At 47.8% G+C, this 24170-nt stretch overlaps 1 protein-coding gene across 2 annotated transcripts; it reads left to right on the top strand.

Moving 5' to 3' along the window:
• The first annotated feature begins 5813 nt into the window (after window positions 1–5813).
• On the top strand, window positions 5814–16578 carry TREML2 (triggering receptor expressed on myeloid cells like 2). Of its 2 annotated transcripts, XM_025383415.1 has the most exons (6): window positions 5814–5859; window positions 6666–6830; window positions 9358–9678; window positions 12944–13352; window positions 14912–15009; window positions 15304–16578. In XM_025383415.1, the coding sequence occupies exons 2-6, from the start codon at window positions 6767–6769 to the stop codon at window positions 15381–15383; spliced, it is 972 nt and encodes a 323-aa protein (XP_025239200.1). In that variant the 5' UTR covers window positions 5814–5859; window positions 6666–6766; the 3' UTR covers window positions 15384–16578. The 2 variants fall into 2 exon arrangements, with proteins under 2 accessions (XP_025239200.1, XP_025239199.1); XM_025383414.1 differs by lacking the exon at window positions 5814–5859 and having other exon boundaries at window positions 6587–6830.
• The last annotated feature ends 7592 nt before the right edge of the window (window positions 16579–24170 follow it).

Genomic DNA, 24170 nt, shown 5'->3' with positions numbered 1-24170 from the left:
GGTGGGAGGTAATTGAATCGTGGAGGTGAGCTTTCCCTTCCTGTTCTCCTGATAGTGAATAAGTCTCATAAGATCTGATGGTTTTATAAAGGCCAGTTCCCCTGCACATGCTCTCTGCCACCATGTAAGATGTGCCTTTGCTCCTCCTTCACCTTCTGCCATGATTGTGAGGCCTCCCTAGCTATGTGGAACTGTGAGTCCATCAAACCTCTTTTTCTTTGTAAATTACCCAGTATCGGGTATTTCTTCATAGCAGTATGAAAAGGGACTAATACAGGCATCAAACAGAAGTCTCTTCATGTATATCTCTGCTCCTGCCACATGACCATCACCTAGCTGTGAGAGGCACCACTTTTGCTTTCTTTTTTTTTTTTAATCCTCATTCCCTATTTCCACTTGCCTTCCCCTCCGAGGCAACCACTCTAATACACTTGATATGTAACCTTAAATTTGAATATATTCTTGTAAAGCATGCAGCTTTTCTTTCTGTGACTGTATTTTAACTTACATGTAAGAAATTGTGATAGACCTTTTTCATATATTCGTTTTGTTCCTTCCCGGGTACATATACACAGCCCACTTTTCAGTGCTTATTCCGTTGTGTACATATTCCACAGTGTATCATTCCAAACCCAGGGTGCATGTGCTGTTTTGCCTTCACTTCTCCATATTGCAAACAATACTGTGAGGAATATTGTCCATCATGTTCTCTGGTGGAATCAGGTGAGACTTCCTTTAGGACTTATACCCAGATGGCATCGGCTGGGTTTTATGATCTCAGATGTCTGAGTAATGCTGTCAGCTTGTGTTGCCCAAAACACGAATCTAGACACTAGAGATTATTTTCTGTGAGTCTATGTGAAGTAAACAGCACAACCTATGGAATGGTATTGCCAATAAAAAAAAAATGGAAGGCAAGAATAAATGTAACTGAGTGATGCTACATAGGGGATAGATGTATAATTATCTTCAAAAAAAATTTTTTTTGAGTCTGAGTTTTGTCTTGTTTCCCAGGCTGGTGTGCAGTGGTGCGATCTTGGATCATTGCAACTTCTGCCTCCCGGGTTCAAGCGATTCTCCTGCCTCAGCCTCCCGAGTAGCTGGGATTACAGGTGCCTGCCACCACCCCCAGCTAATCTGTTGTGTTTTTAGTAGAGATGGGGTTTCATCATGTTTGTCAGGCTGGTCTCAAACTCCTGACCTCAGGTGATCTGCCAGCCTCAGCCTCCCAAAGTGCAGGAATTACAGGCATGAGGCACCGTGCCTGGCCGATTATTTCTTTTTTGTGAGATACTTTTGTGCCTTCTTGGGAATTTTCATAATTAAAATGATACCTAAAAATAGTTGTGTGTTGAAGCCACTGCTATTTGGTTTTCAGTCATATGTGACTGAACCCAATCCTTTCTCAATTTATTGAACTTATGCAACTGCAGCAGATTGGGATGGGTTCACTTACAGTATGGAAATGTTGAGCTTCACTTAAAGAACATTGGTGGTGGGATAAAAGTGGACTAAACAAAAATAGGTCTTCCTCAATCAGATGCTAAGAGCTAGCATTTAGTTATAACTTTTAAATATTTTATCTTAACATCCTTGGCCTCAAAATTGTCATAGTTCTCTTAACCACAATTTTCAAGTGGGTGGCAAATTCTATGTCATAAGTTAACATGTAAAAGACATATACTTCTTCAAAATTTTGAACATATTTCATTGTTTTCTTACCTTCGCAAAGTTGCTATGGAAATGTCGGATAACAATCTGATGGTTATTCATCTTTACTGACCACTTTTATCTGTGCAATATTTTTATAATTTTCCCTTTGAATTTTTATTATAGTATGTTTAATATGGACTATTTAATTATCCATTCTATTTGGAACTCTCTGAACACATTCAATTTGAAGTCTTAGATATTTGTTTAATTCTGAAAAATCCTCGGTACTATTTTTTCAAGTATTAGTAGTTCTTCTTTCCATTTACTCTTTTTTATTCTTTTGGGAACAGAGTAACAATAGAATATGTGGGAATTAAAAACAACAATAACCAAAATTAAAAGCTGACTACGTGGACTCCATAGGAGAGTGGAGATGACAGAGGATGTTATTAGTTAACTGGAAGGCAGACTGAGAAAATTTACTCAGTCTGATCAGAGAGAAAACAGACTGAAAATAAATGAACAGAATGTCAGCTATCTGCAGGACATTAACATAAGAGCTAATCTTTGCATCCTCAGAGTCCCAGAAGGAAAGGAGAAAAAATGTGAGCCTGAAAATGTATTCAAAGAAACATCTAATCAAATCTGCCCAAAGACCTAAAGCTACAAATCCAAGAATCTGATTTTATCACAAATATAATAAGCCCAAAGAAATAGACACCAAGACACAGCATAGATAGTCTTCTGAGAAGTAAAGACAAAGAAAATATCTTTAAAATGGCCAGAGAGAAATAATTATCTATAAAGGAACACCAATTCTAATTGTAGTGAATTTCTCATCTGAAACAATGGAAGCCAGAAAAAGGTGGCACAATATTGTGCAAATGCTATAAAAGACATACAACACAATTGAATAAATATTTCTCCAAGGGTATACAAATGAGCAAATTGTACATGCTCAAGATGAAGCTGTGTAATATCATTAATTGTTAGGTAACTACAATTCAAAACGTAAGTACATTCACTGGATGGCTATAAACAGAAAGCCAATACAAGTATTGGAGAGATTGTAGAGAAATGAGAGCATTCATACATTGCTGAAGAGGGTGAAAAATTTGCAGCCACTTTGGAAAACTATGTGAGAGTTCCTGAAAATGTTAAACGTAGAGTTGCCATATGATCCAGTAGTTCTACTATTGGTTATGTACTCAAGAGAAATGAGTCCACACAAAACTTGTATGTCCACACAAAAACTTGTACATGAATAGTCATAGTAACACTGCTTATAGTAGTTAAATAGTGGAAACAAATAAAATATCTGTTAACCGATAAATGGTAAACATATATATTCATTCAGTGGAATATTATTCAGCCTTTCAAAGGAATGATGTATTAATACAACGTATAGCACAAGTACAGCTACAACATGGACAAGCCTGAAAAACATTCTGCTAAATGAAAGAATCCAGTCACAAGGAACACATATTGTTCAATTATATTTTTATGACATGTCCAGAATTGATCAAGAAATTTTTGATTATTTTTTTAAAATAAGTTTTGATTTTTTTGTCTATAAAGACAAAAATATTAGTGCCTGGAATTGTATATATAATAAATATATTGCCTGAGACTGTAGGAATGGGGACTGTGGTAAGCTGATAAATGTCCTCTTAAAAGATATCTGTGTCCTAATCCCTGGAACCTGTGATTGTTACCTTATATGGCAAAAAAAAAAAAAAAGATCTTTGCTGACGTGAATAAGTTAAACATCTTGAGATGGGGAGATTATCCTGGATTACGTAGATGGGAACTACATGCAATCACATGTATCCTTATGTAAGACAGCCAGAGGGGGATTTGAACACAAAGAGGAGAAAGTGATGTGAAGATGGAGCAGAGGGAGACTGAAGATGCTGGCCTTGAAGATTGGAGTAAAACAGCCCCAGACCAAAGAATGCTGGCGGCTACCTGAAGATGGAAAGGCAAGGAACAAATTCTTCCCTAGAGTCTCTGGAGAGACTGTAGCCCTGTCGACATCTTCAGCTCAGTACAGTGTGATACTGACTTCAGACTTCTGCCTTCAGAATGGTGAGATAATAAGTTAATACTGTTTTAAGCCACCCAGTCTGCAGTAATAGGAAACGGATCCAGGGAGTGCCTGCTAATGGGCATGGGGTTTCTTTGGGAGGAGGGGACATGAAAATGCTGTAAAATTGGTGATAGTTGTACAACTCAGTGAATATATTGAAAAGCACTGAATTGTATGCTTTAGGTGGGTCAGTTTTATATTATGTGAATTATAGCTCACAGAACTGTTGAAAAAAGTCACTGTGACCTTGGGTTAAGAAAAGATTTATTAGATATGACGTAAAAATATGATCCATAAAAATTATATTTGGACTTCACCAAAATAAGTCAACATAAAGTGCTTCATACTGTACTATTTCCATTCTGGAAAGAGAGAAACGATAGGAAAAAACCCCACCAGATCAATGTTTCTCTGGGACTGAAGGGATGACTAACAAGGAGCAGGGGAAAGCTTTTGGGAATGATGGCACTCTTGTCTGTCTCCATTATGGCATTGGATACAAGTCTCTAGAAATCCCAGAACTGTTCATTGAAAAGGGTGAAAAGTACTGTATGTAAATTAGGCCTTAATTTTTTAATGGGAAAAATAAATATAAAGACAAAATACACTGCTGTGTTAAATCAAATGATGGATGTAAAAGTCTAATGTATACATATTTTTAATGATTTTTACCAATGCTTCCAAATTTCTCTTAAGAAAGGTTGAATCCAGTACATACTTCCTCAGTCAGTGAGTGAGTGTTTGAACCCTTCTACCCTCATCAGCACAGTGATCCCGAGGGTCACACTTTTGACGATGCCTGGCTCAGTGCTGGGCACACTGTATCAGTTTCATAGAATCATGGGTTCCAAGCCCATGAAGTCCCCACAAGAGATAAATCCTCCACTCCTGAAGCAGCTTACTGTTCTGATGGGGGAAGGGATGAAGGAACATACTGTGTGTGTTGCGGATGGGAGATGACCTCTGAACTCAGGGAGCTCAGGAAGTTCTGAGGACTGGGTGGGAAATACTGAAAAAGGAAGGGTGAAGAAGGAAAACAAAACACACCTGTGAGCTGAGAGGTCTCAGGTGACAACTGTGTCTCATTCCTGTGCCCCCAGTGCCTACCTAGCCCCATGCATAGCAATGAGGTTGTGGGAATGAACAAATGAATGAATGAATGAGTGAGTGAATGAGTTGAGAGACTATAAGGGTCAGTCAAGATAGACTTCTTTGCTTGAAGCTTGGGTGTCCAACGTTAGTTTAAGATTGTGGCTGTGAAAGCTTGAGGACTTTTTGCTCTGAGTCCTGTTAAAATGAATGAAAATGGAGACCAGGCCTGAAGAGTCCCTGCGGGGAAAAAAACAAAAAAAACAAAAAAAACAAAAAAAAAAACAGGCCTCATAAGTGACCTCAACTTTGCTTGATTTGCAAACATCAGTGAAACTTAACTTGAGCTATTTCTTGTAAATGTGTACATTAAGGAAGAAAAGAACTTAAGCTCAACCAGTCAGAAGAAGTCAACAAGCTTATGTAGATAACTAGGGTCTTTCCAACAGGATAGGCCAAATAAGGGAACTGTATAACTGTAACCAGTTAAATATTTTCTTCACTTTACTTGTCCTGCAGGAGTCTTCCCCTTGCATTCCCCCAGTGGAGCTCCTCAACCTCTTCTGCTTGGAGCTGCCTGATTCATGAATTGTTGTTTTCTCAAATAATCTGTTTAAAATTTTACTGTGCCTCAGTTTACCTTTTGACAGTCCCATCTAAGGAGTAGAAACATGGCACTAGTGAGTAGGGGGAGCATACATAACCATGGGGGTCCAGCTGGGTCCCCACACACTGAAGGAGCAGATGACACAGGTACTGGACATCAGAAATCGATGCTTCTGATTCTAGGCCTTGGGGTAAGTGAAGGGTGTGGTCTTGGACCAAGTGCTGGGTCATTTCCACTGGAGCTGGTGGCTGTATAGGCGAGATAGCGTTGAGCAGAAGGAAGTGGAGGGTGCTTGCCTGCATGCTGACAGAGGCTGGAGGCAGGGAAGGAAGGGGCTCTTGAGATGAGGTGGGTGAGGGGAAGTACTGCGGTGGCTATAGGAAGCCTGCACGAGGGACTAGGAGTCTAGAGGGAGCTGATGGTGAGTAGAGACGACAGGAGGAGAGGCAGAGAGAGGGATAGAGACAGGAGACGCATGGATAAGGAAAAGGAGAGGCCGCTGGGGTGTGTATGAGACTGTGTGCATGGGCGTGTGTGTGTGTGTGTGTGTGTGTGTGTGAAAGTGAATAAAAGACAAGGACTGTGTGTGAGTGTATGTGCATGCACACCCATGTGTGAGAGTACAGGAACCCCTCCCTCAACCCAAACTTTATGCCCTGAGTCTTACAATTTGCATTTTTGCCCTTGACAAAAGTAAGATTTCAAGTGAGCCTGTAAGAGGTTATTTGCAACAGTGAACACAAGTGACTGTTCTGAGCAGCCAGGAGCCTGGGGGAGAGAGAGAGGAAGGAACAGAAAGAATCTGCAATGAATGAATGAATGAGAGTTTATAAGAACTTCCCTGTGAATGTGTATATGTAGGAAACTAGGGTCAGAGATGCTCCATCTCAGCCTGAGAGCCTACACCCCTGGGTCTCTGAGCCCAGAAGATTCCAGGAAAGTCTATACCTGAGGTTCCAGAAGCCTCACCCCAGTCCCCTAGCTGGATCCTAGGGACCAGTTTCCAGGGGAGACTGGGGAGGGCGGAGAGCCCTCTGACTGTGAGTCCTCCCTGGCCTGGGGCCCCAGACTGGGTGGAGCAGCCACACCTGCCTGAAGTTCTGAGGAAAAGGGCGGAAACAGCTGCCAGCACCGCCCTCATCATGGGCTCAATGAATCCCTGCGGTTGGCTGGAGGCAGTGGGTCCCACACTGCCTCACTTCCCTAAATGGGCAGCTTCACTTTTAGAACCCCAGGTCCTTCCCTGGCAGGCCCAGGTGGCACATCCTGTGTCGGGTGGGCCCTCACCTTGGATCTCCAGGCCTGACACTGACCAGCTGGATGGAACCATGGCCCCAGCCTTCCTGCTGCTGCTGCTGCTGCTGCTGCTGTGGCCACAGGGTTGCGTCTCAGGTAAGGGGAGAAGGGGCTGCCTTGTGGAGGAGGGAGTGGGTACAGAGGCAGGAGCTCAGGGCCTTTTTCTTACCCTCCTTACCAGCAATTTTCTTGTTTAGTGTTTTGTGGGTTGGGGAAGGAGGAGATTAGGGCTGACTTAGTAGCTCTTTACCCTAATATCAGGCCCCAGGCAAAGCTAACCCAGGCCTCCCAAGCTAAGATAAAGCTCTGGACCCTCTCTGCATTGGCCCCTTTATCTGCTAGGCTTCCTCAGGCTTCAAAGCAGAGCCCTCAATTGCCTCACACAAATAGCTTTCTCTGCTTGGCCTCTGTCAGGAAGCCCTGTTTAGTTATGACAGCAATCATTGCATCATGCGTGCTTTGAACTGAATTTGAGCATTTTTCTTGAAATGCTGATGCCACATCCTGTCCCTGCCTCTGTCCTGAAGGGACCAGTGTGTGAATGCCTTTCCCACCTCACAGAAACCAATGCTCCTTGAGGGACCTCACCCATTCCTGCCCCTCTCGCTGCCATGGCAACAAAGTTACCACTTCCTGTTCAGTTCTGGGCATGGTGGGGGTTGGCAAGACTCACCACTGCCTGTGAGAGGGGTGGGAGGTGTAGACACACATGAAGACAGTGCCCTGGAGACCCATCCCAAGGTCACCCAGCTCTGCATCTCCCAGAGAGTAAAGAAACAGCTTCCCAATGCCAGGACAGAAAGGGGTTTCTCTTATGCTAAGAAATCCTAGGCTCATCCACCAAATAATGAAGTTGGATCATTCTGTTTAGTCTGCAAGGGACAGAGGGATGCTCAGAGGGGGTGTTGCCTTACGCAGAGCCTCAGCTCTAGTGGCTGCTGGGTGGGACTTGGGACAGTTATCCTGGGTTCTGGTGGGACAGATGTCCTGGGTTCTGGGCCCTTGACTGTCACAGCTCTGGGTTCCATTAGGGGAACTGGGAGCCCCTAGCATGTGGGAAAAGGAAGCATGCGTTGAGCACGCACTGTGTGCAAAGCACTGACCTGGGGCAGAATTCTCACAGCAACCTGTGAGGGGTGTGGTGCTCGTCTCACTTGACTGATAAAGAAGCAGAAATACTTCTGTATCAGTCAAGTGTCTGTTTTGATATTTCTGTATCAAACAGGTGACCTGATCACACCGCTAAGTGCTAAAAACAGGGTTTCAACCGTTGTTTATTTTGACTCCAACATGTGTGCTCTCTGTTCTCTACTATGGGGAAGAGTCTTTTTATGTGTGTTTTTGTGGAAGGCTCTGGGGTGAAATTATCACAAGAGTCAGTGGTGAGCTTAGGGCAGGCAGGGGGTGGAGGGACCCCACGGCAGCTTTCTCCCTCTGTCTGTCCCCTGAGTCACCCTGCACACTGCAGTTCTGCTCTCTCTCTACCAGACTGTGGATTATGAGGGCTTGGACCACATCTTACTCCTCAGCATAGAGAGAAAGATATTGCAGGTGGAAAGTGAATAATTGTAGAATCCTGTGGTTCACACACCATTGGGAGTTTGTTTACATGTACATTTGGACAGGCTTGAGCTATGGGCTTTATGTAACTAGGATATTTTAAAACTAAACACCAGCTAGAATGAACTAAGGAAACTTATTATTTAAAGAGGACTACAGTGAACCTATTTGTGAAATAAATAACTATTAATCATTTTTTACAAATACTGGATTTTCTTATCTACCTAATTAGCTGGGCACTGAAATTTCAGAACTTAATGACTTGTATTTGTGTCTCTGCATCTGTCTCACTGAGGGCATGACCTGGGTTTTTCCCACAGGAATTCCCTGGGAGGCTGGGCGCGGTGGCTCACGCCTGTAATCCGAGCACTTTCGGAGGCCAAGGCAGGTGGATCATGAGGTCAGGAGATCAAGACCATCCCGGCTAACACGGTGAAATCCCGTCTCTACTAAAAATACAAAACATTAGCCGGGCATGGTGGAGGGCGCCTGTAGTCTCAGCTACTCAGGAGGCTGAGGCAGGAGAATCGTTTGAACCCAGGAGGTGGAGGCTACAGTGAGCTGAGATCACGCCACTGCACTCTAGCCTGGGCGACAGAGTGAGACTCCGTCTCAAAAACAAAACAAAACAAAACAAAACAAAACAAAAATGAATTCCCTGGGAATCCCTGAAGACAGAGCTTGTCACGCTCCCATCAGACTAGAAAATACCATGAGGAAAGGGGCTGTGTCTGAGGGAGCTCCCAGTGTAAGTGCTGCGTATCCTCCATTAGACCTGGGGCTCCCTGAAGGATATACCTGCCTCCTCCATCGGACTGAAAGCTCCCTGAGAGGGGGGCCTGTGTGTCCCCCGTAATACTGGGAGCTAGCTGTTTTCAGGGCCCGTTTACCTCCCTTCAGACTGGGGAAAGCTCCCTGAGGATGGGGCTATGTTTCCCCATCAGTCTGGTTTTCGTGACAGCAGCACAATATCCACCTCGCCCTTCACCATGATCTTCAACCTTCATGATGCCGTCTTCCTCTCCTCTTGCCAGAGCTTATTCAATAAGTCTTGTCTCCACAGGCCCCTCTGCTGACAGCGTATACACAAAAGTGAGGCTCCTCGAAGGGGAGACTCTGTCTGTGCAGTGTTCCTATAAGGGCTACAAAAGCCGCATGGATGGCAAGGTTTGGTGCAAAGTCAGGAAGAAGAAGTGTGAGCTTGGCTTTGCCCGAGTCTGGGTGAAAGGGCCCCGCTACTTGCTGCAGGACGATGCCCAGGCCAAGGTGGTCAACATCACCATGGTGGCCCTCAGGCTCCAGGACTCAGGCCGATACTGGTGCATGCGCAACACCTCTGGGACCCTGTACCCCTTGATGGGCATCCAGCTGGATGTGTCTCCAGGTGAGTGGGCTGCAGGGGCACTGGGACGGGTGGAGGGAGTCCTCCCTGCCCCACACTCCACTAACATCAGAGATAATAAGGATAATACTCCATTAATGGTCATGTTGCAGTGCCCTTATGGCACTATTCATGGCACTATTGTCACCATTTTACAGATGAAGATAATGAGACCTGAAAACCCAATGTGACTCTGAGCTTGTCTGGGGTCCCAGAGCTAGCGGGTGGCTGAGATGAGGTTCAAACCTGGCACTGTCTGTGCTGTGTTTTATTCACTCATTGCTTCAGCATAATTTACTGAGCCCCTATTATGTGGCAGGCACTATTCTAGGCTCTAAGGAGACAGTAGTGAGCAAAAATGCTCACAATCCTGCCCTATGGGAGATGACAGGCACACTTATTATCCAGACAAATAATTGCAGAAAACAAGAGGTGTTCATAAGAAACTGGGAAGTATTTCAAATAATTGCAGATAACTAGAGGTCTTCATGAACTAGGAAGTAACTCGGTGGTGGGGGAGCTACTGAAGTACGGGGGGTCAGAGAACACCTCCCTGAGCAGGCAACACCAAGCAGAGCCCTGAACGGTGAGCGTTCTCCAGCCCCCCATCTGGGTGCTTTGAAGGGCACTTTGTGGCAACAGCTAAATGTGCAAAGGTCATGAGGTCAGAAGGAGTTTGGCTTGTATAAGGCTTATTTAGTCGCTCCATATGGAGTGTGAGGCAATGAGCGATGAGGTTGGAGAGTCAAGCATAAGTTGACCCCAAAGACCATAAGTTGGAATTTGGGTATAAGAGGAAGCTACTAGAGAGCTCAGAGAGCTGTGTCATGACTTGTTTTTAAGAATGTAGTGGCCACTTGTTGGGGATGGATTTGAATGGTATGAACATGGGCAGAGAGGCCATTGTGGGCATCTGGCTGGAAATAACAGTAGCCTGGAGTACAATGTAGGCACTAGTGGCAGAGAGATGTGAATGGGCTCAAATCTATGTTTTTCAGACTTTCCGTTCAGCTCATCTGTTTTGGAGGTAGGACAGGATTTGCTCAGTTGAGAGGTGAGCCAAAAGGGGGAATCATGGATGATCCAAGGTTTTTCTATTTGATCAGCAGGTGGATGATGGTCCCCTTGATAGTGTAGGGTAAATCTGAAAGAGGAGCTAATTTGGAGGAGAAAAATCAAGAGCTCTCTTTTGTCATGTTAAGTTTAAGATACCTCCTAGAACCAAGTGGGGAAATGCAGCCAGCAGTGATATATCTGCCTGGAGCTCAGGTGAGAGGTCAGAGCTGGGGTATGTATTTGAAAGTATCTCTATAAAGATAGTGTTTTAAGTCCAGGGAATTAGAGAAATCTATAGACACAGAAAGTGGATTAGTGGTTGCTCAAGGCTGGGGGAAGGAAAAGGGGATACAGAGTCATAGCTAAATGGTAAGGGGTTTCTTTTGGAGATGATGAAGATGTTCTAAAACTCACTGTGATGATGGTTGCATAACTTTGTAACCATAATAAAGAGCCACTGAGCTTTATACTATAAATGGGATGTGAGTTATATCTCAATAAAATTGTTAAAAATATCAAGATCTAAAAGCTCTCCCTTGAGTGTAGGTAAAAAAGAGTGGAGCACCAAGCCATGGGGTCCTTCCACATTTATTAGATAGAAAAGGGAAAGGAGTCAGCTAAAGAGCCCGAAAAAGGCAGCCAGTTATTACGCAATTTACTATCCACCCTTCCCCATTCGCCTAACTCAATTGCATCTCCATCTTCCATGGGGTCTGAACTAGGGAAAATGCTGTCGCTAAAATGTGGAGCCAAATCTCATTCCTCCCCTCTCCAGTTCCGAGTGAGACCCAGGGAAGTTGAAACTGGTTCACTGAAGTCTTAATATGTAGGGATAGAAACATTAAACATTACATGCTTTTATTTTTTCTCATCATTTCCTCTAATCGTGTTGTGTCAAATCTCACTTTCTACCTCTTAAGGACAATTTGTGAAGATTTCAACTTTGCAGGACCTTTTCCGTTATTAGGAAATAAAGAAATCCTTAGTCCAACTACAAACTCTAGTCATCTAGCAGTGTAGGATATTCCACTATCCCTGAAGACCAGGTTGTATGGTCCAAGGCACCTAAAGTGGAGAAAGAAGGTTGCTGGCTGCCCAGCTCCCCATCCTGCATCTTGGGCTGTGGAGAAGGCGGGGTTCCTCTTTGTTACCTATTCTTAGCCCTCTTAGTGTGTTTATGTAGGAATGCGGGAGGGGGAGATGGTTATGTGGCTTAACTGAGTGTTGTAGGAATGCTGTCTCTGTTGGATGTCATTCCTTGTCTGCCAGCCCTTTGAGATTCTCTCTGAGTGTCCACATACTCTCCCAAGGCACTAATGTGTGAGTTCTCTGAAGAGTTCTTTAGGGGTGTCCCCACTGCCAAGTATGATGATGTGGGAGCTCTGACTCCAGGTGAGCCTCTTGCTCTATCCCTATCCTCACCAATGCTGCTTGCTCTGGGTCCCCTTCCGTAGAAAAATGGGTCAAGCTCAGCCACCTTCCATGAAGACCATTTGGCCCTTAGGAAATTGCCCTTTCCATGCACAGTAGTCGGATGTAGCAGCCTCTGTCTCCAATTTTCTCATTCTGTGCTGAGACAAAACCAACACTCACTGCTAGGTCGATGCCTCACAGCTCCTCCACCTCCCTCCTCATCCACTATCCAAAACCCAGGCTTCTTCTAGAAAATGGGGTGGAAAAGGGCTGGGTTGATGGGTGAGTGTAGCAGGACCAGTTTGATATCTCTTAGTGAGTCCCCAAGGAAAGTGTCTGACCCCAAGTGACTGCAGCTTTCTTTGGAATTTGAGGCCCTTAATGCCTCCTTGTCCTCATCTCTGGACGCTGCTTGTCAATTATGGAACAGCTGGAAAAGTCCCTGTTTGACATTATTTTTTGGAAATCTTTTTGGCCCATAGGAACGAAGAGGGCCTGGAAAGTGACAACAGAGATATGGGGATGGAGAGGGAACAGGTGGCCTGATATGGGAGGGGAAAAAGAAATTGTGGTAGTCTCTCCCTTCTTCAGTATGCCTACTTCCTTCCTCTTGATATTATTTTCTGAACAAATACACATCTGATCACTCAGCAGCCAGAATCCTAGGCCCAAGGTCAAGGAGAAGAGAAGAGGACAGGCCCCCATCCAGGCTTCCGGGCAACTGTGTGGGCTGCCAGGATCTGCTCCCAGCACTGAGGCCCCCAAGTCAGTCTAATGTTCCTCCCTTTCTGTCCTTCAGCTCCCAAAACTGAGAGGAACACTCCTTTCACACATCTGGCCAACATCCTCAAGAGTGGAACGGTCACAACTGGCCAAGCCCCTACCTCAGGCCCTGATGCCCCTTTTACCACTGGCGTGACGATGTTCACCCCGGGACTCCTCACCTTGCCTAGACTCTTGGCCTCCACCAGACCTGCCTCCAAGAGAGGCTGCAGCTTCACTGCCACCAGCACCACCAGCCAGGGACCCAGGAGGACCACGGGGTCCCAGACAGTGACTGCGTCTCCCAGCAATGCCAGGGACTCCTCTGCTGGCCCAGAATCCATCTCCACTAAGTCTGGGCACCTCAGCACCAGATCGCCCACCACAGGGCTCTGCCTCACCAGCAGATCTCTGCTCAACAGACTACCCTCCATACCCTCCATCAGGTACCCATGGGGCCTGGGATTGAGTGGCACTAGCACCTAGTGCCCAAACAGACCTGGAGGTGCAAGTCTCATATCTGACCTTCCCCTTTTGCTCCCCAGGAACCCAATGTGGCCTGCTTCTGAATGGGAGGTGGGGGACTGGAAGTGACATAAAGGATGGCAATGGAGAGGAGAGGCAGGAGAGAGGAGGGCCAGGGGAAGGGAGGGTCATGAGGAGGAGGGGCAGGAGAAAGAGGGGTCAGGAGAAAAGAGAGTCACTGGGGATGAGGGTCAGGGGAAAGGAGGGTGGGGAGAGGAGGGGCAGGGAAAAAGAGGGTCAGTGGGGAGGAGGGGCAGGGGAAAGAAGGGTGGGGGCAGGAGGGGCAGGGGAAAGGAGGTGGGGGAAGAGGATCAGGGAGGAGGAGGGTCAGTGGAGAGCAGAGTTGGGGGAGGAAGGTGGGGAAAATGTCAGCAGAGAGGAGGGTTGGGGATAAAGGTTGGGGGAGATGAGGGTTGCAGGGATGAGGGCAGGGGACTATGAGAGTCGGGGGCATCAGGGTCAGGGGGATAAGGATGGGGGGAAATGAAGGTTGTAGGGGAGGAGAGTCAGAGAAGAAGAAGGTCAGTGGGAGGAGTATCAGGGGAGACAGGGGTTGTGGAGATGAGGGTAGAGGGCAATGAGAGTTGGTAGAATTAGGGCCAGGCGGGATGAGAGTCAGAGATGAGCATGTCAGGGGATGGGTGGCCTGAAGAGTCTATGGATGGAGAGGAGAGGGTGAGGATGGGGCAAGGATGTGCCTCATGGAGTAGGAAGTGGAAAATGGGGGTTGCTTTAATTTGGGTTTCTCTAGAGAAGCTGACTCTGAGGCAGGGATATGCATCTTATATGGAACACTGAAAAAAAGGAAAGGGAGTGGAACAGGGCAGGGAAGGCCTCTAATAAAGAGTACTTAACCAGGCAGCTACTGTGCACAAGAGTCTAATCCCAATGGGGAGAGTCAGATCCAGCGTCAAACACACATCTACAGGGCAGAGGAGCCCGTGTAGTTACATACCAACTCCAGCTGGTCATCGGTAGAGGGCTGCCTGCCGTGTGTGGCATGGGGGACTCTAGTGACAAGAGAAAGGCCTCAGCCTCCCGCCCACAGAAAAGGAGGTGCTGATGATCTATATGTGGAAATGATACTGGCAAGGGGATACAGGCAGGGGCCCGACAGCATCTGCTACAGAGGACAGAGTGGGGAAGAGGCATCCTCAAGCCCCTTGAGGAGAGCAAGCATCTTGATCTCTTAGCCACAAATGGGAGTCTCCTAGAATCCTCATCCTCACTGATGAACAGATTTGGGGGCATAATAGAGGAGAGGTACCAAAGTAGAGAGATGCTCCCCTCTACCTGGGGACGTCCTCCTCTTAACTCCGGATGTCACACTTGCTTCTATGGCCGGGACTGCAAGGAAGACAGTTCCTGTCTACCCTGAGAAGGGCGTGCTCTCAGGGTTTCTGCTACTGGTCCGAACCCAAAGTGGGTTAGGATGGGGGACTTTGTGCTCACCCGCATCTGCCCTGTCCCTTCTCCTCAGGCACCAGGAAGTTTACTCCACTGTGCTTGTGGCGCTGACCCTCCTGGTGCTGATGCTGATCATGGTCTATGGGTTTTGGAAGAAGAGATACATGGCAAGTGAGTAGAGCCCACCTCCCAGCCTCCTGAAGGCAGAGCTCTGGGTAACCGCACTAAGGGTTATGACTTCAAGTCCCCAAGTGATATGGCCCTTGGCCTGTGTCCAGTCAAAAGGACCGTGAAGCTTCCACCTGGGGAGGAGGACGGCCAGGCAGAGACCACCCAACACAACCCTAATGTGGTGACTTGGAAGGAAGCAGAGGCAGAGCCAGAAAGGGACTGGGGCTGGTGGAGGAGCACTGGGGCACTGTGGGCAGGGCAGGACCCTTCCTCAGCTCTCCCTGTTTCTTGCAGGCTACAGCATGTGCAGCGATCCTTCTAGAGGTGACCCACCTAGAAGACCAGAGCCCCATGTGGAAGTCTGCTTGATCTGAGGCCACTTACGCATTGGGAGGGGAGCTTCTCCCACAGTGGCCCCAGGGGTCTGGAGGAGGGGTAAAGATTGGGGCCAGTCTGGATCGGATGAAGCTGGAGGACTTGTGCAATGCTGGACTCACCCAGGACTTCCCAAAACCAGAGGCTGCCATCCTGAGCAGCCCCACAGCCCAGTGTTCTCCTGGGTGGCAGGAACCTGGGGAGGGGCCCAGAGCAAAGGGCATCAGTCAGAAAGTCCCGAGGAAACGTGTCCAGTGGTTTCTGCTCGGAGCTGCAGACCCCAGGGCTCTTGGTGGAGGCAGCGGAACCCTGAGAGTGCTGTTTACAGAGAACCTCAGCTCCCGTCTGCCTCAGAAACCCTATCAGGCTGAGCTGCCCTCCCCACCAGGGCCACTGTGTCCTCTGCTTCCCTCTGCTCTGCTTTAGCCTCCCCTAAGGTTAGGGAAGAAAGAGTCGGGCTCATGATTCCCAGAGGCGGTGATGTCCCATCCTGGAGGAGAGGAAACAGTGACTAAAAGCTGGGGACCCACAGAGGAGTTGGCAGCTTCCCTTGTCGGGCCAGGTGTCCTTTGCTGGGCCTCTGGATGTCCCTGCCCTGACTGGGGCTGCTCTTCCCTCCTGTCATGATATCCCGCAGAGCCCACGCTCTCACTGCTGCCACCTACTGGCCACTGCCTCCTTAGAAAGCTGTGACCAGGCAGCTAAGAGCTTCCCGGCTGCAGGGTCAGCCTCTCCCAAGACTGAAGTGCAGAGGCTGGACTTGGGGCTCTCTCCCCCAGCTTCTACACCTGGGTTCCAAGTCTGAGTTCCCACAGGGGACCCAGCAGCCTCCAGCAAGTCCATACTCTGGGGTGGCTGAGACTTTGGCTCTGTATGGAGGGTGCTTACCCCACAGACACTGGTGGGGAGACCATGGCTCAGAGGAAGGGTGGAGCACCCCCACTCCCCCACTCCTACTCCTCAGGGTAGACAGAGAAGACACACTTGGGACACAGTGAAGACAGCAACTTGGAACTGACCACGGCCTGGAGGGGACAGGGAAAATGGAGCCCAAGTAGCCTCTGGCCAGGGACCCAGTGGCCCGAGGACTCTGCCTCCCACCCACTGACTCAGGGCTCGGACTCAGCCTATATTGTCCAGACCACTGGCTTGGGGTCCAGCAGTGAAGGCTGGAGAATGCAGCCTGGATTCCTCTACACACACACACACACACACACGGGTGTCTACTGACCTGGAGTGACTGGAATAGCACCTGGGGATAAATGTGACAACTGTGCATTCAATCCTGGGTCAGGGACATTCTAATGGCCAGGAGAGTGACACAGCCAGGACCTTGATGGACAGCCAGAGGGGCCACTTCAGGATGGATGTGGGGAGAGTGGAAGAGGCAGGGAGTAATCCTGGGAGACAGCAGGGAGGAGGCACTTCTTCCCTATGTCCAGGAGAGGGCAATAGAAGGAAGACTGAGGCTGAAGAACTGATGGCTCTGGTCCCAGGACAGACGGACAGACAGACAGACACACACACACACACACACACACACACACACACACACCCATCTCTGTAGCAAGCAACCTCCTATGATAGCTGTTCTCCCTGTCATGACGGTATAGCCACCATCCTGTTGTGTGCTAGGAAGGAGCTTAACCTACCTGGGAAAAATAGCTCCCCAAGAGCTCGCACCAGCACCACTGATGAACCTGCTTCCTCTGAGAGTGAGATGCCCAGGGGGAGGAGCCCTAGGGAATAAGTCAGGGACAGGGACCAGGATGCCACTCTGTCACTGTGTGACCCTCAGCAAGTCACTAACCCTTGGCCTCATTTTTCCTCTCTTGTGAAAGAGGACAATAATTCCTACTTCTCAAGATTGTTTTCAAGATAAAATAATATTAGCATTGTACAATGATGCAAATGCCTCCTTACTATTGTTTCTTAAGTTGTTTTCCAGCTCTAATGTTGTTTCCTACATTTAAGACCTTAGGATTCTATTTCTTAGTTTTGTCCTATCTGTTCCCAATTGTCATCACTATATGGATGTTGGGGTCCCCCTGATGACAGCCCCTTTGGAAAGGTCCTCTTTTGAGGAGGGGAGGGTACAGGGTGGACTCATCTCAGTGTGAACTTGGCAAGTCACTATCCCTCTCTGATCCTGTTTCCTCATCTGGAACAGGAATGAGAGAGGAGAAAGGAAGAAACCAGTCAGGCAGGCAGTTAGGGTGGGTTCTCGGTTGAATTCTTTTAAACAAAAGAACAGCCTGAAAAATCAAGCTGCAGGCACAGATATGGGAATTTGCACAGGGGGCTTGCCTAAGACATGCCCACAGCCTCACAGATAAGACAGACTACACAGGTGACTTGCCCAAACATGCCCGCAATGAAAAATTTCATCCCCTGACATGTGCAATAAGGGGAACAAAGCAATATGGAGTAACTCAAGCTAAGGGCCCACATGCACATTAGAAGGATAGGGTGAAGCTACCATGTGCCTTATGCAAATAAGTCACCCAGTCCTCATCGGTTTCTTATAAAAACCGTTGCATTTAACTGTAAAAATGGCAACCCTCTTTCAGGCCCCCTCTCTACAGCAGAGAGCTTTCTTCTCTCACTCATTAAACTTTCACTCCAACCTCATCCTTGGTGTCCACGCTCCTTAATTTTCATGGTTGTGAGACAAAGAACTCCAGTAATACCTCAAATAACAAGAGACGGCTACATTGTGGTGCATTGGTGAGACTGTAACAGGAGGACGGAGATGAGCTCTGAAGCCTCTTCTCGCTTCCTCGGGTATGTGTGTCAGAGGTGTTTAAACTGGAGTGACTCCATCTTGTATAGAGGCTGGGTAAAATAAGGCTGAGACCTACTGGGCTGCATTCGCAGATGTTAGGCATTCTAAGTCACAGGGCGAGATAGATTGGCACATTATATGCAAATTAAAATGCATTAGCATGCTAAGGGACACTCCCACCAGCGCCATGACAGCTTACAAATGATATGGCAACATCAGGAAGCTACCTTATATGGTCTGAAAAGAGGAGGAACCCTTAGCTCTGGGAATTGCCCACTCTTTTCCTGGAAAACTCATGAATAATCCACTCCTTGTTTAGCATATAATCAAGAAGTAACAATAAATATAAGCAGCTAAGCTGCCTATGTTCCTGCTCAATGGAGTAGCCATTCTTTATTCCTTTACTTTTTAAATAAACTTGCTTTCATTTTACTGTATGGATTTACCCTGAATTCTTTCTTGTGTGAGATCCAAGAACCCTCTCTTGGGGTCTGGATCAGGATCCCTTTCCAGTAATGTGTGCAGAACAGTTGCATGGACACAGCTCAGCATTAAGTGAGGTGGGGCACACTGGGAAAGAACAGGAGCCAGCCCTGGCCTCAATCTGCTCACAGCCTCTGAGGGATGGGAGACATGGCACTGCTGGGTACACCCCAGACCTTACACTGTGTGGTCAGACACCACAGTGCAAGAGATAGGAGGTCCTCAAGTCCGTCCAAGATGGGGGAACTGGGAATCCTGCAGGCTCTGGCCAGCCAGGCAGGCTTCAGGGAGGAGGTGGGGCTCTATCTGAGGCCCAAACCATGGGGCGGAGTCAGGAGGTGAGATCTAGTTGCAGAGACTGCACAGGCCATGGCAGCTGGGAGCCGTGGGGAGGCTTGACGAGAAGGGGCTGTGGAGGGTGGAAGGGGACATGGCCATACACCAGGTGGTTGCTGGACCCAAGAAGAGGCCTTTAGCTGTGTCCTGAAGTAGGGCACGGTAGCTGTGAGGGTGACCAACTGTCCCTGTTTGCCTCCAAGGGGTTCCTGGAACCAAGTGAACCAGCACAATTTGTTCACCCTAGGAGCCTGCTCCCATAGGAACTTCCATGGTAAGGACACAGGGGGCTGAGGAGCTATAGACCAAGCCTCATATCCCCAGCCCCAACTGGACACTTTCCTAAACACGCCAGCCTTTCACTTCCTCCCTCCTCTCTCAACCTTCTTCTTGAAGCTCCGGGGACCCAGATCCACAGCAGATCCACGGCAGGAAGATGCAGGGCAGGTGGGGCATCGGGCAGGCTGCTCACTTTAGCAGGTGAGACAACAAAGCTTCCTGAGCAACAGGCTGTGGACACAGAACACACACCTGGGAAGGGCTGATCATCATGGCCAATGGAAGAACAAATAAAGTAAATCCAGCACCTCCTGGATGTAGACATGCCTGCATGGAGTCCAGCAAGCAGGCATTAGGTTTACAGTTCTCTTCAATGGCTGCAACGTGCCTTCACTCTAGATCAAATCGAGAGAGTGGATGCCGTGCTGCTGGCTCCTCATGGAGGACATTAAGAGTGGTGAGGGCAGGTCTCCTCTGCCAGCTCTGTTGGAGTCTTCCTCAGCTGCAGAGAGCCGCCTTGCCAAGGCCAGAATCCCCTCCCAGGACACCCCACCTCCCCTGACTGATTGACAAGTCCTCAAGGGCCATCCTATCTTCGGAACTCCTCCCAGGATAGCCTGAGTCTCCTTATGGCCTCTATTGCAACCTGACTTCTCGTTCTGCCTGTGAAAGGAAAATAAATCTCAGAACCCCAAAATCACTAAGCCAGGGGGAAAGTCAAGCTGGGAACCACAGCAGGCAAACTGGCCTCCCATGTTATTCCTAAATAAGATAACTACAAAGATTTAAAAACTATGTACCTCACTCACAATTTGCCCACAAGACAATTATTTGTGGGCCTCAAGATCTTGGCCCTAAAACAGTTCTGTTGATTTTCACCCTGACAGTGTAAACTGTTAGCTGATCTCCACAGGTGTAGGACAGAAAGTCATCCCTCTGCTCACCTGGGATGAATGCATATCTGATTGCTTCTCTGCCCTATTGTTTATGTAAAAATGCAGATTCACTGAGCCAGAGTAAATTGTGTATTCAGTGAAAAACTGATAGAGGACTCAAAAGAATGCAACCTTTTGTCTGTTATTTATCTATGACTTGGAAGCCACCTTTCTCACTGCCCCGTCCACACCCACCCTGGACCAAATGTACATTGGTCCAGACCGAGCCAATGTACATCTTACATATATTGATTGATGTCTCATGTCTCCCTAACATGTATAAAAACAAGCTGTGCCCCAACCACCTTGGGCACATGTCATCAGGGCTCCTGCGGCTCTTGTGGGCCTGTCCTTAACCTTGGCAAAGTAGACTTTCTGAATTGACTGAGGCCTGCTTCCTGCTCTTCTCCTCCCCAGACGTTGGTCCCAGAGCGCTTTAAATCTCCAGTGCTAATCTGCACCTGACGCTGTGCCCAGGAACCCAACCTGCAGCACCACAGTTTTACAGTTTTTGTTTTCTTTGTTGTCTGTTAACTGTCAATAGCCTGTGAAAATTGATTTTCTATAGTTCATATAAGGACAATTTTTTAAAAATGTGTTTGATTAGTGTCATCTTTCATCAAACGCTCTGGAGTGATTATGGCAGCTCAGAGCTGGGGAAGGAGATGATCTGGGGGCTGAGATACCCTTTCCCCTCCTCCTCCCATCCCCATCTTCCCCTCCCAAGGCTTTACTCTCTCCCACCTTTGCCATAGACACCCCCTGCATCTCCATTCCTGGAAGTAAATCTCCATCTCTTTTCTCCTCTTCCCCTCCTGTCCCCATGGAACTCCCCAGCTCCCAGGCAGGCCTGGGCATGAAGTCTCTGAACCCTGGGAGCCGGGGGTCTTCAGGTTCTGGTCAGACCTCCAAAAGGCCCCCAACACTGTCACTCACCTTCAGCCTGGGCGTTAGCTGGGTGAGGAAGAGAAACTTCAGGCTGGGGAGGAAGTGGTAGAACAGAGGGGAGAGAGGAGAAAGAGCTTTTTATTTCATCATAGTTTCTTCCTGGACTTTCCCAGCTTTCCCCACCCACAGCCCCAGTGGGAGGGAGGTGGCCTGACAAGCGGGAAGAGGCTGGGGCCAGAGGAGCCCAGCAGGAGCTACAGAGTACAGGCTGAGGCTTTTCCAGGCCCGGATGTAGACCCTGCAGCTGGAGGGGGTCATATAGGCCAAGGCGTCCCGCTTCCTCACAGGCCTCCTGCTTCCTCAAGGGAGGCCTTGCCTTCCTCAGCAATTCATCCCCAGGGCCAGATCCTGCCAGCGCTGGTTCTCGCTTCCCAGGGGTTCCCCGTTTCCTCACTTTCCTCCCACCATCCCGGCTCAAGAAGAGGACCCATGACCTTGGAGGCCACACACCCACTGTTGAGAGTCCTGCTGGTACTCCTGGCCTCAGGTGAGGGGAAGGGGAGCAGGGCCAAGGGAGGGGGACAGCAACCTTTGTCTTACAGGGTTGTTGTGAATATTCAAGGAGAATACAGACTTGAAGGGCCCAGTCCAGTGCATAGAATATGACCAGGGCTGTTTCTTTCACCTCTGTCCCCTTCCAGCCCTTGACCGTGTACCTGTAAGAGCAGGAGAGCTATCCCAGAGTACTGTGGGTCTAGGGAAAGGGCACACTCTGTAGTTACCACAACCTGTGGCCTGCTTTGTTTTCTACCTCTGCCTGATGGTTTCCAGGCCCCAGCCACGGGCACTGACAGTGTCTTCCTGCCTCTGTCGTCCCGTCCCTTCTCTCCATCCACCATCGCTGCAGACGATGAACACTGGGCTCTTGCAAACCATACTTTCTTGCATCAAGAGATTAAATCAGAAACCAAGGGGTGCTGATCACCTGAGCTGAGAGATGTCCCTGAACTGCTTGTCCTTCCCCTTTGACATTTGACACCCCAGACATTTTCCCTAAAATCCTGCTCTGGTATAAAATAGTCTACCTTTGTGTTCTTCCTTTGACTTAAAATGGGACCTATTAAAATGTATTTTTTAACTGGGAGAGTCATTTGTCAATGACATACATCAGTATACTCTGAGAGCTCACTGCGTCTCCTACAGAAGGGTTGAGCTTAAGGACCTGAGACAGAACTGTTAAGGGAAGGGTACCAGGAGAGCTGGGTGGAGACCCTACAATAGGGGACCAGATGGAAAGTCAAGGGATAACAGTTGCAAAAGGGAAAGAGACAAGGACTTGAGATAGCACCAACATTCCAGTTTTACAGAGAAAGAAACCGACGCTGAGGTGGAATGACTTGCCCTAGACAACACGGCTTGTGGAGCAGAGCCCCTGACCACATGGCTGCCTACTGGTCAGCTGAGCCGAAGGGGACCTCAGGACAGGCTGGAAGCTGGGGAGGGCCTGTGGAGACAACAGGCATGACGGGAGGGATGATTTTCAGGGCAGGAGGTTGGTCTGGGCTCTGACTTTCCTCACCAGGCGGGTCCTTATTCCAAAGCCCCCCAGTCAAGTCCATCATCCTGGGTGTAGCAATGGCCATTGTGCTGCTGCTGCTGCTGCTCGTCCTCCTCAGCAACCAGTACCTTTAGAAAGCCCGAGGAAGAGCTAGGAAAGGTGAGTCCTGGTCACTGGCTCTGAGCAGACAGCCAAGGGCTTAGCCATTTCTAAGGCAGCCTGAGAGCCATGAGGACAAGGATTCTTATGCTCATTTTACCAACCAGGAAACTGGGGCCTGAGAGGTAAAGTGGCCAACATCCCCTCGGAGCCCCAAATGGCTTTCCTCCTTTCTGCCAGAGCAACAGCCTGGGCAGCCCTGAGGGTGGTGGACCCGTCATCTTCTAAGGCTCCAGGTCAGTTCACCCAAAGTCAATTCAACTCAGTGCCAATTTGTCTACAACTAGGTGTGCTAGTATCCATTTTGGATCATGTCTTATTGCCGTCTTTTAGGTTAAGACTTTTAAAACAAACAAACAAACAAAAACTGCAGCATCTTGTGTAACATTTATCAGATTAGTCCCCTTTAATGAATGTTACCTCCTTTCTTGCTGTTTTATGTTGGTTGGTTGGTTTGACATATAGGTACCGTGAGCTTAATAACCCTATACACTGAAGATGTTTCTGTTGACAAGATTGAAACATGGGAGTGGGCCAGAATTATATTGGACTTCATTGGTTTTAATTATTCAAGCTATGAAAATCCAAAGAAATCAGTGGGTTGTAAAATTTTATATGTATATTTTTAATCAGTGTAAACTCAATTTAATGGATCACAATAGGATTTTTATAAAAACATAATAGAAGAGCATAATGTCATAATGCTTTATCCATTTTTTGGTTAAACTTTTGTTTTAGGAGTGTGTGTGAATATGTGTCTGGGTGTGAGAGTGTATGAGTGTGTTTGCGTACGTGGTGGTAGGTAAATTGTGAATCACATTGGAGTTCCTGGTTCAAAAAATTGGAAAGGCAGTACTACATATAATTTCATCAGCAAATAGATTATACTCAGGTCTAATTTTAAATTTGGAATTTTCAGTGATCTAGAACTGATAATTAAGTTTATGGATTTTATGCACATTAACCGCAGACAGCCAGTTTGTTTTGCTCCTTCGTATCCCTGGACACCACTCTTGCTGGGCACTGGGGACCTCCCCAGGCAGGACATGGCCACTGATCCAGCCCTGGCCTTTTTCCCATCAATGTCCTTTCTTCCCAGCTAGGACCCCAATATCTCCCTCATGTTTCCATAGGAGTTGGGTTGGGAGAGATTCCCTGCTTAACCTTGACTGTCTTCTTTGCAGGCAAGGGTGAATCCTACCATGTTTATGATGACGTCCAAAAGGAGAAAACCACTGTGAGTAAGAATGACCTTTCCCTGGGACAGCAGTACCACAGCTTTCCTGTGCAACTTTATTCCTGTCTTTTTAAATTGGCTTATACTTACTCTTAGTACCTATTTCCTCTAAACCTTGACTCGCAC

The sequence above is a fragment of the Theropithecus gelada genome, chromosome 4, assembly GCF_003255815.1.
Source record: "Theropithecus gelada isolate Dixy chromosome 4, Tgel_1.0, whole genome shotgun sequence".
Taxonomy (NCBI): Eukaryota; Metazoa; Chordata; class Mammalia; order Primates; family Cercopithecidae; genus Theropithecus; species Theropithecus gelada.
This window is presented reverse-complemented; position numbering and strand designations above follow the sequence as displayed.

Excerpts from the sequence above, each read along its gene's own strand:
- TREML2 (XM_025383414.1), top strand. The coding sequence starts at position 6,590 with ATGAATCCCTGCGGTTGGCTGGAGGCAGTGGGTCCCACACTGCCTCAC. Across the intron at positions 9,679-12,943 it reads CCAGCTGGATGTGTCTCCAG|CTCCCAAAACTGAGAGGAAC; the intron begins GTGAGTGGGCTG and ends TCTGTCCTTCAG. Across the intron at positions 13,353-14,911 it reads CCCTCCATACCCTCCATCAG|GCACCAGGAAGTTTACTCCA; the intron begins GTACCCATGGGG and ends CCTTCTCCTCAG.